A 17,340-nucleotide genomic window follows, 5' to 3' on the forward strand; every position below is an offset into this window, starting at 1 on the left:
GTGGATTTTATTCCAGCTTCAGAGTCAGTGTCATTGCAGGGTGGCACATCCGCTCAATAAATCTTTGCTAATATTATAGTTCTGTCAACATGTCATTTACTCAATCAAAAGCGCTAGCTATTTCCATTCACACTGCTAGTTGGATGTGTTGGCTAGCTTGGGGAGCTGAAGCTAAATGCCCCACCTTGGGCCTATTGAGACTACAGACTACAGTCAATAGGTAAAGACTCAAATTAGGAAAATCAAACCACATAGAAGAACGAAAAAGCTTTACGCTTCATTAACTAAATCATTTTTTATCCTACCTTATCAAAAAATAAATGTATACACTAATTAGCTTAGCTTTACAAGTTTGTGAGTTTCTGGAAAATACAAGTTACAACAACCACAATCAATTACAATCTTCCGGTGTGCTATGGCACTTAAACATGTAGTTTCTGTTGAATCATAATTTTGAGGGTTTTGAGTGAAATAATTTGAGTACCTGCAATACAGACTGGAAAATATGGCTTCTCCTGAAGCCCATTACACATTTAACATGTTGTGAAATGTATCCTCTCTCACATCAAATGTGTACAAATCAAATCATTTCCAGCGCTTGAGTCAGTCATGTTATTTTTGAGAGGAATAGTCATTTATAGGCCTACTCATCTTTTTTTAGGACATTTCACCACATGCGCTTAAAGAGATGCTAATCCTTCAATAATTTCTTTAGCAGTCTCGTGTGTGTCATGATGGTCTGTCTGCTGGTTCTGAGGCTTTTCTGGGAAGTAGAATGAATTAGCCACATTTAACCATGAAACCAGAAAATTAAATTACAGAGTGTAGAAATGTGAGCCCTGCCACTATGCATTGACATTATCAGTCAGCATAAGATGCAATAAACTGATCAACATAGGGCTTATAGATTGATAAATACTGCACTGAAAAAAAGATTGTTAGTTACTTGTAATTGTTCTATTTTTTTTTAATGACAGACATATTTAAAATTGTGATAATTATGCACTGATATTGTCTCTCTCGATATACATGCAACCAAACCTGTTACTAAAACCTTTTTAGCCATAGACTCTAAAGTGAGTTGTATGACTCAGTAGAAATGACATCATCAAGGTAATTGCTATGGGCAGACCTGTTTTCAGCATTATGGGAATATGTTATTCAAACTAACGCAACCGGGTAACTCATATCACCAGAAAATACTTTTTCTTATATATAGTAATGTATATTTGAATTTTTATATATATATATATATATATATATATATATATATATAGCCAAGTTCGTTATTAGCATAGCAAGTAGGTAATCTTTACATTAGCATTGATTAGCAACCTTATAACTGTAATTATAAAATTCATTAATTATAAAATGAAATTAGTATGGTATAAAGCTAAGTAGAAATCAAATTTATTTCAATTGTAACTGATTTACTATATTGCTGTACTGTTTAACGGGTAGGCTACCTGGTTATAATTGTTTATAGCTTGTTTAAAACTAAATATTGTTTTAAGATAAATATATTACAAAAACATAAAATAAATGTTCCGTTTTTCACAGATATCATATTAGTTAGTGTACAGTGAAGTGCCTAGACTGACCTCCAATTCTGGAATGGCCTATCTTTCCTTACTGGTGCATTTATTATTTGGGCGATTGTGTGTCGTTTCTTTGTTGACACTGCTATCTAGTGGATTTCGCTGTTATGGCGCATTGACTGCCTTCGTGACGTCATCAACTTGCGCCCGTGAAGGCAAAACATTTACCCGTCTTTTTGTTTTCAGGCGGTCCTCGCTTAAAAATGATTGAAACACTCGCCGATTTTAGGATTTAAAGAAAAAACATATCAACATCGTTTATTGTACTATAAAAAAAAACAAAATAAGCCATCTTATTTGACGTGAGATTCAGCAAAATTTGGACTGAGAACCCGGCGTACCCTGGAAAAAAAAACTCAGGGCATACTTGCGATCATAGTCATAGCAACGTGGAAAGGAAAACTAGCATATCGTGTGTATTTGTTTCATTTAATTTTTTTGACATGCCGCTAACGTTGATCTATTTTCTCTCAACGTCATATGCGACATTGTCTATGTCTCAGTTGGAAATATAATACTGTCTTCAGTAACGTACTGCAGAAGTCAGGCCTCCGGCTAGTCCCTGGTTGATTGTTTTGCTCGAAGTGTGCTAACAGCATGGACAACCCGGAGCAAAATTCGTTAGAATTTCACGGAGACGAAGAAATCATTGAAGTCATCGACCTGAACGAGACTGAAGAAGGTCCAGGTACGTAAAGGGACAACATCTTTAACCAAAGTTTATTATTATTATTATCATGATCATCATCGTTATTATTGTTATTGTTCGAATCCAATTACCATATAATAATCCTTTTAGCTAAACAGTAGTCTTCTTATTAGTTTATCAATCCAGTATTGACTATGATTGACGTATGACAGCTAAACTGTGACTTGATAAATCTTTCTTTCTGCGATCGGCTGGTGACCAGTCCTGTGTGTGCCCCGTATATATATATATATATATATATATATATATATATATATATATATATATATATATATATGGATGCAAGAGGCTAATCGGAATCACTGGCTTGTAACATTTGGCTTCTGCTCACAGATAACTTGGCAGACGACTTAGAGGACATCGACTTTGATGAGGACGCCGGTGCAGACAACGACGAAGGCTGGGAGACGGAGGACGAGATGGAGTTGGAGCGGGATGATAGCGAGTTGACCTTCACCAAACACACCGGTACCGGAAGGCATACACTGTGGATGTTTTCTGCGATCAAGAAAGGAATCCAAATTTGAGCCTTCATTCCCCGGTGTGTTTTGTTTTTGTTTTCCACTTCAGGCTCTGTGTTTTGCGTGAGCTTGGACCCAGCCACCAACAACTTGGCAGTGACGGGTGGAGAAGATGATAAGGCGTATGTGTGGAGGGTGAGCGATGGTGAAGTTGTCCTGGAGTGTACAGGTGATTCTCCACAAATAGAATTGCAGGCACAAATTCTCACTTTTGGGTACAGTGAACCCCCGGGATATTTTCCTGCCGACCCACACAAAATTGGTGACCCTATAATTATTCTAAATTGTAAGGTTGAATGGAATGGTGTCATTTGCATTAGTGATAGATCGATATGTTTTTTTTTTTTTCAGGACTGATACTGATTGAAAATATATGTGTCGACATTTTTTAAAATTAACTGTGTTGAAATGCCATTAAGCGTGTGTTTGTTAAAGCAACTTTTCAAATTTTCAACACTTTGAAGGTTTTTCTTTTAATTTTAAACATATAAGCAATAGACAGCTTTGTTTAAAAATTAGGAAAAAAATTGTTAAGCTACCGGTAAATTAAAAACTAAGCAAGTAAATAGCTCCTGAAAGTTTTCTACTATACATAAAATTTTCCAAAATTTCAACATAATTTTTTAATTAAAAAAGGAATAATTTTTTTTAAAAGTGTATTGAGTTCCCAATGTCATCATCTTTTCTAAAGTGGAAATTTAAATAAATACATAAATGGAATGGAATCTTTCACTGAGCGACAAATGCATACAAATGTAGCTTATTTTGGGTTTTCATCAGGGTTCATAAAAGGTTTCAAAAGAACTTCAGACAGTGAAAATTTGTCTGAACCTGTTCTAGATTTATTTTTGACAAGTAATAACTGTCTGTGAACGTGTTACGAATCTTAATGAAAATCCCAAATTTGCTACGTTCGCAAGCATTCACCGCTCAGTGAGATACCAACTATATATATCGATTCAGACTGGTAAAAAGGCAGATGCCGATATTTGTCAAAATGCCAAAAATAAGGCCCGGCCGATAATCGGTCTATCTCTAATTTTCATACATAAATATCAACATTTTCTTTTGTCATTTAGCAAGCAGAGTGACGACTCCTGAAAAACGTCTAAGTTTGGCCACTTGTAAGTCCAGGCGCCGCTGTATACCGTAAAAATAACTAACTAACAAAAACAAGTGCTTTAAACATCAGATCTGATTTCCACAACAGACATGAATATGTTCCTCGCTGAGCCACTTTGGGCGCGCCGCAACATGGCGGGGGATTACTGCACACCAAAACGCAATCATAGAAAACTGAATAGCCTACTTGACAACTCCCGTTAATTTCTCCTGCGCAGGTCACAAAGATTCTATCACGTGTGCCGTGTTCAGCCATGACTCGGCGCTTGTGGCTTCGGGTGACATGAGTGGCTTCATTAAAGTCTGGAAAGTGGAGACCAAAGAAGAGATCTGGTCTTTCGAAGTCGGAGATTTGGAGGTAAAACACATTTGCTTTGATTTTCTTATGTATGTTGTGATCATCTTTAAAAAATTTTTTTTTTTAAAAATGCAATGAAAGCTCAATTCTTCTTCCGTGCTTATTTTCGGTCATGTGTCCTTCCAGTGGTTGCAGTGGCATCCGTGTGCTCCAGTTCTCCTGGCAGGAACAGATGATGGGAACATGTGGATGTGGAAGATCCCCAGCGGAGACTGTAAAACCTTCCAGAGTTCTGCATGCCAGTCCACCAGTGGCAAAGTCCTCCCTGATGGTAACCCGCATACGGTGACGCCTTCACTCAGGACGTATTTTAAATCCTATTCCCCCATTGAAATGAATGGCAAGGCTATTAATCTGTTCCAACCTCCGAAAACACCCCCCAATTTATGCATTTCTGTACATTTTATTCTTGCACATTATTTTTGTATCATCAAATGTGTTAACAATTGTTTTTGTTAATCCCTTCTCCTCAGGTAAACGCGCTGTGGTGGGTTATGAGGATGGAACCGTGCGCTTGTGGGATTTAAAGCAGGGCAACTGCATCCATGTCATTAAAGGTGATTTTTGTTTCTTATTTCATATTAAAACACGAGAATTGAGCTAAGACGTTTATAGAAGAATGGAAGAAATGGGATAATACCCGTGTACTTTCACATCGTTTAAATTTTGAAGAAAATCTTCCTCTGTAAAAACGTTGCCATCATAAAAGCTTCTTTTTATCAATTTTTGAGTTGATCAAAGTCACTGATAATTAAAAACAATGCATTTTGTACTCACCCGTTGAGTGACAGATGAGATGAGGAAAGTGTTGATGGAATAGCACAAAACCGCACTTCCGTGACATCATGTGGCTCAAGACAATTTTTCGCCAAACTTTGCCCAGGAAGTCAACTGCTTATTGTCCAGCAGTGATTCTCAAAGTGTGGGCTCCCTCTAGTGGTACATAAAAGAATCACTGCCCAAGTATAGTCATTTATGTTTCACTTTTTGTATTTTTTTCAGCATTTATTTCAGTACACTTTTTATTTAACTTTTATGTATAGTATATTTTAATTGAATTATTATCATTATTTAAGTACGTTTTTTTTTACAGTTACAATTTCCTTCTTCATTAAAATAAACACACGCACACACACACAGGTCAGGATGGACACCAGGGGGCGCTGACATGCCTTGCATGCAACAAGGACAGCTCTTTGGTCCTCACTGGCTCAGTGGACGGTTGTGCCAAGCTCATCAACACCGCTACGGGCAAGGTGGGTGCCATGGCAACATAATTGGAAACATGTAAACAATTACACACATTTCAAGTGGTAGGACCTTAAGTAGATTTACTTGAGTATTTATTTTTCAAAAGTTCTCCATCTAATCTCATAGTTTTCTTTTATCCAGGGATGTGATTTTTCCGCTAGTTCGCGGAATTCCGCTTTTTTTTTTTATCTCCCCCCCCCAAAAAAAAAATCCGATTTTTTTTTTTTTTTTTTAGTAGTTCATTGTGTATGCACATGACTCCGACAGATAACATCTTCTGCTATAACAAAGACATTTGTGGTATGCTCTAATATGAGTTACTTTTCATTTGGTCATGATACAATTATTTGTTCATGAAATTTGAACTCTTCAACATTATTTATGTGTTAACTTAGTAATCACATTAGTTAGATATGATGATATTCTCAGTGATAGTTTTTAAAAGCAAAGGCAGTCCAATGTTTTTGAATGTGACTGATTTTGAGTTGACTAAAACTGCCATTTTATATGGGATAGTTCAATATACATTGAAAATTTATGCTGTTGTTTTGTCTATTTCTTTGTCATGTGAGTGCATTGAAAGTACTTAAAAACACGGACCCTGGACCTAGCTGGGTGCCAGCGGGGCCCCCAGACCCCCGGCTAAATTTTCAGATAATTTCACTTTGGTCAAATCACATCCCTGTTTATCATTAGCAAAGTTAGTATTTTTTGTTTGCCAGTTTAAAATATTCCCAAATCATAAAGTGAAAGTTAATAAAATAGGGAATCTATTTTGTCTCCTGAAAAGTGTTTTTTGTTCTTGTGCCTTGTTATCAAAACCAGGCATTGAATATACTTGACAGTAAAACTCATTTTTGCTGACGTTTTTTTTTTATTTTTAACTTAAGTGCAGGAGTTGATTCAGCACTTGTATTTTATTATTCTTTGGATAATTTTTTTTTTTTTATTATAAAATAATCTGCACTTCTACATATTTGTGAGCACTTCTTCCACTTGTGGTATCAGGTGGTGGGCGTGTTCTCTTTGGCGGGAGGCAAGGCCAAAGGTTCGAAAGACGGGGAAGAATCCAACTCTGTGGAATCTGTAGGATTCTGCAACATGTAAGTCTGCTCGGGTGGTTCGGGAACCGTGAGGGACATGATTAACGTTACCTCTCATTACACTACTGAGATGCTCTCGTACCATTTTGCTGCTCTTACACCAATTTTTTGAGTGTGTGTGTCAGGAGTAAGATGAACTTGTCAATCACGTCCCTGGAGGCCCCCGCATAATAATGTCAACCATCCTGTGTCTTCTGCAGCCTTCCTCTCATCGCTGTGGCATATCTAGATGGCACCTTAGCCATTTACGATCTTTCCACACAAGTGCTGCGACACAGCTGCCGACATGAGGTTCGCATTTTCCGCTTTGACGCTCACAAAGTCGGGAAGGTAAAACTCGGGCTAAAATCCTCGACTCTCGCTTCCTCCAGGCCGGCGTTGTTCACCTGCAGTGGGAGGAGTCTTCTTCGCTGGTGGCCACCTGCAGTTTAGACGGAGCGCTGCGCCAATGGGACGCCCGCTCTGGCAAAATGGTGTCCGAGTACCGCGGTCACGCCGCCGAGATCTTGGACTTTGCGGTCAACAGGTAGGACGTAACGTTAGTCGTGTTGACAGCAGACTTGGCTTCGGCTTGACTGTCCTCATCTCCTGCAGGGAAGGGACAGTGGCAGTCACGGCTTCAGGAGACAACCAAGCCAAAGTCTTCTGTCTCCAAAGGCCCGATCGATAAAAAAGGAGGAGAGACGGAGATGGAATACAAGAGCTTGTTGCATTTTGCTAAATCTCCATCGGATTAACTTCACGGAAATCATTTCTCATCATGTTTGAATTGTCAAATTTAAAGTGGGATACATTATGCCATCTTTTCTCCAGATTATTTTAATATTCCCACCTGCGTCACCCTAATTGTAAATACGACATGAAAAATATACTAAAACACATTTTGCTTTACTGTTTTTGTGTTGTTATTCTCTTGTAACAGTCATTTTAAGACAACTTGTAGGGGTGCATTACACTTTAAGAGGAGAGGACCTTTCAAACTTTTTTGGGTTCAGGGATAAAATTTTCATTCACTGCCATTGACGGCTATAGACGTCAAAAATTCATTTCTATTAGTTTCAAAATTTTTCTCACTTTTATTAACAAGAGTATGAAAAAAATGTATTGTATGTTTAGAACAGATGTAAAATTTGTGATTTATCGTCAGTTAACGAGTGAAGTCATTGTAATTACAATAAAAAAATCGCCTGACACCTCTAATTAAAAAAAAAAAAAGATTATTAAAAATTAAGGGTGTCAGACGATTAAAATGACTTCAATAGTTAACTCACGATTAATCACAAATTTTATATCTGTTCGGAATGAACAATAAAAAAAAAAATTATAGGTTTTCATACTCATGTTAACAAAGGTGGAAAAAATGTGAAACTAATAGAAATAGTATTAATATTGAATTTTTGATGTCAATGACAGTGAATGAGTTAAAAGTGGGAAGTCTCAATTTTATGAGAATGAAGTTGCAGCTTTTTTTTGCGGGGGGGGGGCAGAAAAAATGTGATGGATGGATAGATAAGATAGATGGATAGCTTTATTGTCTGTTACAGGTAAAAACAGAAATGTTTCTTTTGCCACGGCTGTAAAAGTTAAAAACTCACATTCAAACATCCCACACATTTAAAAAAGCATTACAAAAGATAATAAAAAAAAAGAATAAAATATAGTGCAGTTCAATTTGTATTATTAATTGAATATTTATTGTAGAGGCGATAGAGGATTTTCATAATGCTATAATATTAAAGTCCAAGTTTAACAAGGGAAGAAACTAACATTTTAAGCGAATTTATTATTATGCAATGATTATTATTTAATTTATTCTTGTTATATTACACCTTTTATTCTAAAATAGATGTCTTCTTCTGATTTGTTGTGGTATCATGTTTGTAATGTTGACATTTTATCAGAGCAGAACCAAAAGGGCAAGTCAGTCATTAGAGAGACAAGAAGACTCCTTAAGAAGTGGATTTTCCTTAAGTACACTTTCATGTCATTAATCAAGGTACAAAATGGTCCTTTGAGGGAGAAGTCTCGGGCTCAACCAATTTAAGACTTAAGATCAATTTAAGCATGAGTGGCCTTGAGTTCAAGACTTTCGATTCTTATCAAATCCAATTGATCAGTCTGAGTAGCATAAATCTCCGCTGGCTGTCTGTGTCCTAACCTGATCTTTGAGATTGTTTTCATATTTTTTTAAAATTTTATTTCTTCTCAACGAGTCGGCCTGCCTGGCACCAAAAACTGAGCTTGAGGCCCAACAATCAAAATCAGATCTGTGTTGGGAAAGTGGTAGTCACGTTCGCTGGGTTCTTATCAGATTGAAACAACTACAGAAACTTTTAGATCCTATTTTTCCCTAGTGGTGATCCACAGTAGATTAGTTTCTTTGAATGCCTTTGCCAATTGTCATTAGAAATGACATATAACAGATAAACTCATGGAAATAACTTTGGATCCATTTTTAATTCAGTGTGTCATTAATAAAGAACATTCACATGTTTTTCAGCACCAACATTCTTTATATATTATTATCTCCCGACAGTTATCCGACATCTATTCCTTCCACATTTCTCAACTAATTCAAACCCTTTAACTCAATGCTTCGCGATTATTCTTTGTTATCTCCCAACTCCCAGCCGTGACTACTAATAGTATCACTTGTCTATAAAACTGTTCTAAGTACACTTCTACAGAGAATACTCTTTGCAAACTGTGACAATAAGAGCGCCACTGCCACCTACTGTAGTGGATGTACAATTACAATTTATCAACGTCGGATTCGTTCATTCATTCTTTGAACTGCTGTTAATCCTAGCTAGAGTCGCTGGCGTGCTTCATTATTCTCTGTTAATCAAATACATAGTCAGCACTTCAACATTAAGACACAATCCCTACAGAAATTGCATTCTGCACTCTTAAAAACAGTTGGGTCAAAAATAAACCAAGAATGGACCAGCACAGCTTTTTGAGTTATTTGACCCAAAAAGTTGGGTCAAATTAAACTAATAGCCCACAAAGCAACATGTTTTTTTTGTGGGGGGTTGTTTTGTGGGTTATTCATTTAGTTTGACCCAATAACCCAATAATGACCTAATTGAGTAACCTAATAGAACTTGGTCAAAAAAACAACTGACGAACTCTGCGTTATTTAACCTCAAAAGTTGCGTAAAATTAAATTAATAACCCACAAAGCAACCTATTTTGGGGGGATGTTTTGTGGGGGTATTCATTTGACCCAACTTTTTGGTTAATTGAGTAACCTAATAGAACTGGGTCAAAAATGAACTGACCCAACGTTTTAGTTATTTAAGCCAAAAAGTTGGGTCAAATAAAATTAATATCCCACAAAGCAACCCATTTTTCGTTTGTTCTTTGGGTTCTTCATTTAACCCAACTTTTGGGGAAAATTGAACCCAAAAAGTTGGGTCAGTCGCAGTCCCTTTTTGACCCAAGTTGGGTTATTTTTGACACACCCGTGTACTGTATTAAGTGTAACAGGCTTTGTTCAAGACTCGAACCATAGGTTTGTTGCGTCCTGTCGTACCTCCCTTTAGGTTAGCGCTCCTCCACTCCTTCAAATTTGCCATCCACAGGCAAGCGTAAACATCCTGTGCACAAGTGCGCCTTCCTTATAGCTACATTTCTGGGGCCCCGACCGAACTCGTTGTATCTGATTGTGTATTGTAACTCATCCAGACATGAGCGTGAATAGTCACAATGCATCCTTGGCCTCCAAGGATATTTGAATTTATTATAATAACATCCCAACTGCAAAAGTGTTCCACTCCTTTTAAAAACATGTGATTGCTGTTGGTGGTCCAGTGAATGTTGACTAAGTTTGAAAATGAATGCGAACGGGCCGACGATATGCGTGTGCTCCTTTCTCACGTGGAGACGTTGCGATGTCCCGTCCAGCCTGCTCTTCCTGCGTAGTGTCTTTCCAGATGCGTCCAGGCTCGGCTTGTGTTTAAAGCCGTTATCTTGACAGGCGCTGGGCCGGCGACCAGCTTTGCTCCGGACTGTCATGGAAAACAAAGCCAGCCTCCACCGACCTTCCATCAGACCAGACACTGTGTTTATTAGATACCAGGCGGGCATGACGGCTCTTGTGAATTGCAGACATACACCGTGTGCGTGCATGCGCATGTGTGAGTGAGTGCGTGCGTGAGTCCATTATTTTGTGTGTGAGAGCAAAACAATCACTGGACCAACATATGTTCCTCATTTGTCTCACTGTCACACATTTATTGTGTTTTTCAGTGTTGTGAGGTAACAGATTACTTTACTTTGTTACTGTACTTGAGGAGATTTTTCATATGTGTGTGTCTTTTACTTTTCCTCCCTAAATTTGAAAACACGTTTAAAGCGCTATGGGAACATATTGTGTTGATCAAAATAAGTCAAACCTGAGCCAACACAAGCAAGCTTTTATTTTGTTGTTCTATATGCGAGCAACCCTGCAAGGTAATGGAAACTTTTATGTGGAGTATTTTTTTTCATACTTAAACTCATTTAGTGCCAGCCATATTCAGACCCTCCTTTACCCTAACACTTGAAAAAAAATATTTTTTTTATATATTAGGGGTGTGCCAAAAAATCAATTCTCATAAGATTCGCAATTCTCATTTAGTACAATTCAGAATAGATTTAAAATGTCGCAAAATAGATTTTTATTGAAATTATTTCATACTGTCTTACCTTTGTCTGTGTGTGCTTTTATTGGGAGCGCTGTTCATGTTGTACCCGGTTTGGCCACTGAGGGGCAGTGTGGTTCCACGCGGTCTAATACACTGTTAAGTTGTAGCCACATTAGAGGGTAGAAGGCAAAAGTCACGATCAAGTTATTCCAATAAAAGCTGGGTTTTTTTTGCAGCGTGGAGCCGTTCTTTTGAGTGATAAAAGTGCCGCGAGTAACGCGCTAATTAGCATTAGCGAGTCAGACTGGACATTTTAAAACATTGTTGGCACTCAACAACTAAATTTTAGCATTAGTGCTTTTTTTACTTTTCCTTAGTAATGTATTTGATTCAGTACTTTTACCACTCTTATTTATTGACTTACCCAAGAATCGATACTTTTACTTAACTACAGATTGCGTGTACCTTTGCCGCCTCCGTCTGGTTTTCAGTTTTCCAGTAATCCGCTCAACAAATTGAGTGTTCTCCTAGTGTGCATCAACCTGTAACTTAATTACACGACTTTAGAACGCATTGTAGCTCGGAGCCGTTAACAAAAACTGTCTGCTGACCAATCTTAACTAGGAATCTTGTTAGGAAAGGAACAAACGTACTTCCTGAGCAGGAGGGGGAAACAAGGGGCTGAGAGAGCAAGTCAGTGGGTCAGAAGGCTGGTGTCTCTCCTCCTCCTCCTCTTCCTCTGTGCACACCTCCTCTTTACAGCGTGCGGACAGACAGACAGACGCGGTCGGCTGCGGTGTCTTGTGACGTTTCCAGAATTTGAGATCCACTAAAGGGATTAAAAGGGAAGCAGCAATGATCATCTGAGCGCAGATGTAGCAGACAGGAGGGATGATAGCAAGCTGAAGACGGACGGATCTTCACTGAAAGGTAAAACATGATTTCACTGACCTACTTTTGTTTCAAAAAGTTGACAAATAGACCACAGCTTGTGGGATTTTCAGGTTAATCTTATCTATGAGGTAGCAGAGCAGCGAATGGACGTGTGAGATACAGGATGCCGTATATCATATCGACATGTGTCATACGGAAGCGGCGGTTTTATTGGCAGGTTCTGCAAACATCTTTCCTGCTTCATAAACTGCATTTTGATAAAAAAATAAGTATGATTTTATTTGACGGATGTGACACGATCATAAGCACTTTGCCAACTAAATTCTGATATTTGTTCCGTATTCCATTCTGCTGTCGTCTTCATTTTGTAGTTTATTTTAGCCGCACTTTTCCTAGCAAATGTAAGTGGACATTCAATTTTTCTTGTCCAATAATATTTCAGCCTCTATGCGTTGCCATGTCAATCTAATCTGCCTAGCAACCTTAAACATTTCTTGACAATAATATGTTCTATGTGACCTCACTAGTCTAAACACGACATTCTGATTAATATTCCATTTTTGGAATAAGAGTTATGAAGCAAAATCCAGCCTTTTTTATCCATCTCAGGGGGCGGCCATTTTGCCACTTGCTGTCGACTGGAGATGACATCAAAATTGCGCAGGTCTCAGGTAACAACCAATCACAGCTCAGCTTCAGAAAACAGGTGAGCTGCGATTGGTCGTTGCCTGAGCCCTGAGCGACTGTGATGTCATCAAAAGTCGACAGCAAGTGGCAAAATGGCCGACCCCTGAGATGGATAAAAACGGCTGGATTTTGCTGCTTAACTCATATTCCACAAATTTGGGGGTTGACTTTGCCTTTAACTTTGCTATTTGGGCGAAATAACCCAGAGTTCTTGGAGGCAAGCGTTTTTGAATTTGAAAAATGTTTCGGAAAAGTGCCCCGATGCACCAGATGTTACCCATAATCATTTACAGCAGCAGTATTAAACAAAATAGGCTATCGAGGAAGTTTAGCGACTCTACATGAATACTTGTAAAATAATTGCCATTATGCAATGCCAAGAAGAAGAAGAAAAAAATATATATACTGTATATAAATATATTTCTATGTTTGAAAGGAAGCACAATTTTATCTCACACTGACCTTTTGACATTTTTCACAAGGGGTTAAAAAAAGGTGGTATTAAGGTAAAAAAAAAAATCGGACTTTTCAAATAGCTCCCTTATTAGCAATTCTGTATAATCAATCAGATTCATCTCACAATAGCATCAGCATTTTTCCATCATCTGATTGGTCAGTCAGAACAAACCAAGTTCCACTAGCAAACACATACGTCATAATCTGCACCCATTAATACATTTAGCAATCAGCAGCTTTACTGAGTATTTGTATTTCCATGTTTTGTCATGTTAATAGATAATGCTCCATATAGTGCATATTTTCTATAATTGTGATGTAATCTTTGTGCTATTAAGAGTTGGTAAGTCGCCACTGAAAGGCCCAGGTACCAAATGCACCGTCTTCCACTGCTAAATCTATCCGTAGGTGTGAATGTGACTATTAATGGTTGTCTGCTAATGAGTCCAAGGTTAATGAGTTTGCCTCCCACAAATCAGCTGCGATAGACTTTAGTTTCCCGGTGACCATAAGCAGAATGGAAATGTAGGAATGAATGATAGACATCGGGGCACTACACTTGCACTCATATTTGTGTGATTTCCTTTTTCCAGTAACGACCAAGCTAAAGCATTACTACTCCCCAGTCAGGTAATTATAGATTACAGTTACTGTACAAATATCACAAAACGTTATCATGGGCAGTTGCAGTTAACTGCTACTGCTCAAAAAAATATATAAAACACGTAATAGAGGCAGACTTTGATACGGTTTAAACATACCTGTGTCCAAATTGACAAGAAGTCCTCCGAAGGTCGGATTTGTCGGCCAAGGGACGTCACTTCCGGGGCGCCTCGACAGCACGAAGGGAATTATGACTGATTTACACATGAATGGATTGTCGGTCAACTGCTACTGACGAGCAATATTGACAATCCATTCATGTATAAGTCCGTGCGTGCCGTCGAGTCGCGTCGGGAGTGACGTCATGCAGCCGCAGATTCGGCACCCAGCCTTGCGAATTTGGACACAGTGTGGGAGACTTCAACTTCACATTCCCATCTGATGGAGTGACATCATTCACAGCCAAAATTGGAGTGCTAATATATCGGTGTTAAATGGTTCAGAGTTGATCTCAACCCCTTAAAGTGTATTTGACCACTTTCTGAAATAAATGTTTTTTTTAAAAAAAGCGGTATGCATTCCAGTCACCAAATAGGGCGACTGCAGGAGGTCCCAAAATGTATTAATTTCATTTATAAACAATGTACATTACAAACGTTACGTTTTGCCATTATATTAATAGTTAAATATGTGAAGTAAAAAAAAAAGACTGCCTTTTTTAAAATATTTTATTTAACAAATATATTTATGTTTAAAAATATATTAACACAAAGTAGCTCATTTATATTCAGTAAAATCCAGAAAAGACTCATTGCGTATTAGTTAAACATAAAGTGGTAAATCATAAATTTGCCTTAATTTTATTTTTAATGAAAACAAACTTTATTCTTAAATGTCACTGTTAAGAATCAAGTGGCATTTTTATCTTAAGCAGGGCTGTTGGTATCTGCTGAATGTAACGTAACTTGTAATCCAACTTAAAATCAAGTAATCGATAAAGTATCTAAGTTACTTTATAAAGCAAGTAATCAGTTAAGTAACGACGTGACTTTTCAAAGGTAACCGTGATACCACCCGTTGAAGGCGAGTGGAGCCGCTGCGTTGAAATCCCCGACGATGGCCTGCGGCGACGCTGGCGCTCTGCTCAGCCAGGAGCACCTCATCTTCGCCATCACCATCCCGCTGTCGGCCTCCATCATCCTGGCCAACCTCGTCATCATCTTAGGCATCGCGTGCAACCGCCAGCTCCACAACACGCCCAACTACTTCTTCCTCAGCCTGTTAGTGGCAGACCTGTGCACGGGCGTGGCGCTCCCGTTCATACCTCTGATGGGACTCAACCGCGAGCTGAGCTTCGGCTCGTGCCTGGTGGCGCACGTTTTCCCCAATTTCCTCTTCCTGGCCTTTCTGCTCAACTTGGTGATGGTCCACTATGAGCGTTACATTTGTATCGTGGAACCTCTCCACTACAGCAACTTGTGGATGCACCGACATTTCCCCCTGGCCCTGCTGTTTGTATGGGCGCCCCCGCTTCTGTACGCGTCGCTGCCTGCGTTCGGCTGGAACAACTGGACCAGCCCAGATTGGAGCAGCTGTCGCGCACTTGGCCAAAAGTGGACCCTTTCCTCAAATTGTTCCATCAATATCACCACCTGCTGCTCATACAGACGCGTGTTCCCCAATGCCTTCATCTACCTGGAGGTCTACGGGTTAGTCCTGCCCGCCATTCTCACCATCGCCGCCATGACGGGCCGCGTCCTGTGGATCACACGGGGCCAACTGAAAAGCATCTGCCGGCTCCATCGCTCGGTGGAGCGCGGTCAGGCCTCGGACCGGGAACAGCGGCTGAACATGCGCTACACCCGCTGCGTGGTGGCCGTGTCGTTGAGGCAGAAGATGCGGACGGCGAGAGAGTCCGCAGTCAAGGAAAATGCCAATGAGATTGTTGAGTAGTTGTTGTGTTGTATTTGTGGAAATACATTATAGGAATATTAGCTTTTAGGTTGAAAACAATTGAAGGGTTGAAAGGCAAAAGCGGACATCTCCGTTTTTTGCTGTCATTTCATCACAAGACTAAACAACAAAATTAGACAAGTACAATTTTTTTTTTTTATAGAATTCTATGGAGTTCCGTGAGTGCCAAAAATATGTCCCAATTAAAACTTCCCATATGGCGAAAATAGACAACTTTCTAATTCCTTTAGCATTTGGGTACACATATGGTAGTCAAAGGTAGAGATTTCATTTTTGTATGCGGTCCATAGACCAAAATTTTTTAAAATCCAAAATCCACTGCTGTACAGTACTGGATGCCCACAAATAAACAGGATTACAGTGACCAGACGCAATATGTTGCTCAGGTTTCTTGTAGTAGTAGTCATCGTCGTTTTAGTAATTTTAGCAGACCACCTTGGACTGGTTGCCAACGAATGGCATGGCAGATGTAAATGGCGAATTCTTCATTTCATGCGGGAAAACCGTGCTCGTTTCAATTCATCGTCACATATTGTAGTTTGAATGAATGTCTTGTTATTTTGGCTGCACTTGAAATGATTGTAACCAGTTTCACTCTACCTCCTGCCTGCAATGTTTACTCCAACTTTCCCTAGCAGTGTTTATCTATGTACTGGTATGCAAGTTGAGGAGGAGAGACGGATGCACTCCCGAGTGTAGTCCATCTACAGTAAGAAGACACGAGGAATAACACTGACCTTAGTTTCATGCAGACATTTATTAAGACACTCATGGCAGAAAATTGGCTTCTGGAACAAAAGTTTCTATTTGATTTCCCCCCCACCCCAAATGTCAGTATAATAACTGCAATACACTTTGTTTATTCAAAGATGTGTTTGCTTTCCAAGCAAAGCTCTTCAAGAGGAAATTACATGTTGAAATAAATGTGGAAAATATAACATGTATGTGCGTTGTCCTGACTGAAAATGGGCTTTGAAATGTGTAGCATGTAGCAGGTGGGCGGAAGGAAGACAGAGCGCAAAGATGGACGTGGAGGAAGAACAGACTTTAATGAAATTAGAGGCAAACAAGGTCTGAAATTATGCATGCGTGCGTGAGGAGAGATGAGATGCCCTCATGGGATCTGCCTGTTCCTCCAGCATGTTTAGTCCATGTACAAATCTCTTTTCCACAATGGAAGAACAGAATGAGGCGAATGCTTAAGACGGATTCAGTCAACTAGTTTTTTTTTTCTTATTTCAAGCATGCATAAAACAAGAACACAAACTGTTAAAACATCTGTTTACAGCAGATTTTATTGTCAACAACTACCCCCAGAATTTTAATGTCATTTAATCTTTCTATATATATATATATATATATATATATATATATATATATGTATATTTACACCTTCTATTTGTAGTATTATGTGCTTTCTTGATTTACTGTGT

General features: G+C 38.8%; 3 protein-coding genes across 13 annotated transcripts; 2 read left to right on the forward strand and 1 right to left on the reverse strand.

The window, feature by feature from the left end:
• Window positions 1-1,359: 1,359 nt before the first annotated feature.
• aamp (angio-associated, migratory cell protein) lies at window positions 1,360-7,553 on the forward strand. The gene is made up of 11 exons (XM_077579965.1): window positions 1,360-2,286; window positions 2,641-2,775; window positions 2,878-2,997; window positions 4,169-4,308; window positions 4,435-4,579; window positions 4,782-4,865; window positions 5,449-5,564; window positions 6,568-6,662; window positions 6,863-6,953; window positions 7,034-7,188; window positions 7,257-7,553. Exons 1-11 carry the CDS (start codon window positions 2,196-2,198, stop codon window positions 7,330-7,332), a joined length of 1,248 nt encoding a protein of 415 aa, XP_077436091.1. The 5' UTR covers window positions 1,360-2,195; the 3' UTR covers window positions 7,333-7,553.
• Window positions 7,112-14,268, reverse strand: LOC144060444 (uncharacterized). 10 transcript variants are annotated; one of them, XR_013295931.1, is made up of 5 exons: window positions 14,092-14,267; window positions 11,947-12,122; window positions 11,759-11,841; window positions 11,355-11,446; window positions 7,121-7,250 (listed from the first exon to the last, which is right to left on the reverse strand). XR_013295931.1 is itself a non-coding variant. In XM_077579996.1 (4 exons), exons 1-4 carry the CDS (start codon window positions 14,198-14,200, stop codon window positions 7,244-7,246), a joined length of 384 nt encoding a protein of 127 aa, XP_077436122.1. In that variant the 5' UTR covers window positions 14,201-14,268; the 3' UTR covers window positions 7,121-7,243. The 10 variants fall into 10 exon arrangements, 1 of the variants encoding a protein (XP_077436122.1); XR_013295927.1 differs by lacking the exon at window positions 7,121-7,250 and adding an exon at window positions 9,101-10,708 and having other exon boundaries at window positions 11,759-11,835; window positions 14,092-14,264; XR_013295924.1 differs by lacking the exon at window positions 7,121-7,250 and adding an exon at window positions 9,101-10,708 and having other exon boundaries at window positions 14,092-14,262.
• On the forward strand, window positions 12,132-16,759 carry LOC144060426 (G-protein coupled bile acid receptor 1-like). Of its 2 annotated transcripts, none has more exons than XM_077579985.1 (2): window positions 12,132-12,223; window positions 14,992-16,759. In XM_077579985.1, the coding sequence occupies exon 2, from the start codon at window positions 15,050-15,052 to the stop codon at window positions 15,884-15,886; it is 837 nt and encodes a 278-aa protein (XP_077436111.1). In that variant the 5' UTR covers window positions 12,132-12,223; window positions 14,992-15,049; the 3' UTR covers window positions 15,887-16,759. The 2 variants fall into 2 exon arrangements, with proteins under 2 accessions (XP_077436111.1, XP_077436102.1); XM_077579976.1 differs by lacking the exon at window positions 12,132-12,223 and adding an exon at window positions 13,820-13,960.
• The last annotated feature ends 581 nt before the right edge of the window (window positions 16,760-17,340 follow it).

Source organism: Vanacampus margaritifer, chromosome 1 (genome assembly GCF_051991255.1).
Source record: "Vanacampus margaritifer isolate UIUO_Vmar chromosome 1, RoL_Vmar_1.0, whole genome shotgun sequence".
Classification (NCBI taxonomy): Eukaryota; Metazoa; Chordata; class Actinopteri; order Syngnathiformes; family Syngnathidae; genus Vanacampus; species Vanacampus margaritifer.

Excerpts from the sequence above, each read along its gene's own strand:
- aamp (XM_077579965.1), top strand. The coding sequence starts at position 2,196 with ATGGACAACCCGGAGCAAAATTCGTTAGAATTTCACGGAGACGAAGAA. Across the intron at positions 4,309-4,434 it reads TCGAAGTCGGAGATTTGGAG|TGGTTGCAGTGGCATCCGTG; the intron begins GTAAAACACATT and ends GTGTCCTTCCAG. Across the intron at positions 4,866-5,448 it reads CTGCATCCATGTCATTAAAG|GTCAGGATGGACACCAGGGG; the intron begins GTGATTTTTGTT and ends ACACACACACAG.
- LOC144060426 (XM_077579985.1), top strand. The coding sequence starts at position 15,050 with ATGGCCTGCGGCGACGCTGGCGCTCTGCTCAGCCAGGAGCACCTCATC.
- LOC144060444 (XM_077579996.1), bottom strand. The coding sequence starts at position 14,200 with ATGTGTAAATCAGTCATAATTCCCTTCGTGCTGTCGAGGCGCCCCGGA. Across the intron at positions 12,123-14,091 it reads TCTTGTCAATTTGGACACAG|TGGATCTCAAATTCTGGAAA; the intron begins GTATGTTTAAAC and ends TAATCCCTTTAG. Across the intron at positions 11,447-11,946 it reads TTCCCCCTCCTGCTCAGGAA|TGTATTAGACCGCGTGGAAC; the intron begins GTACGTTTGTTC and ends ACAACTTAACAG.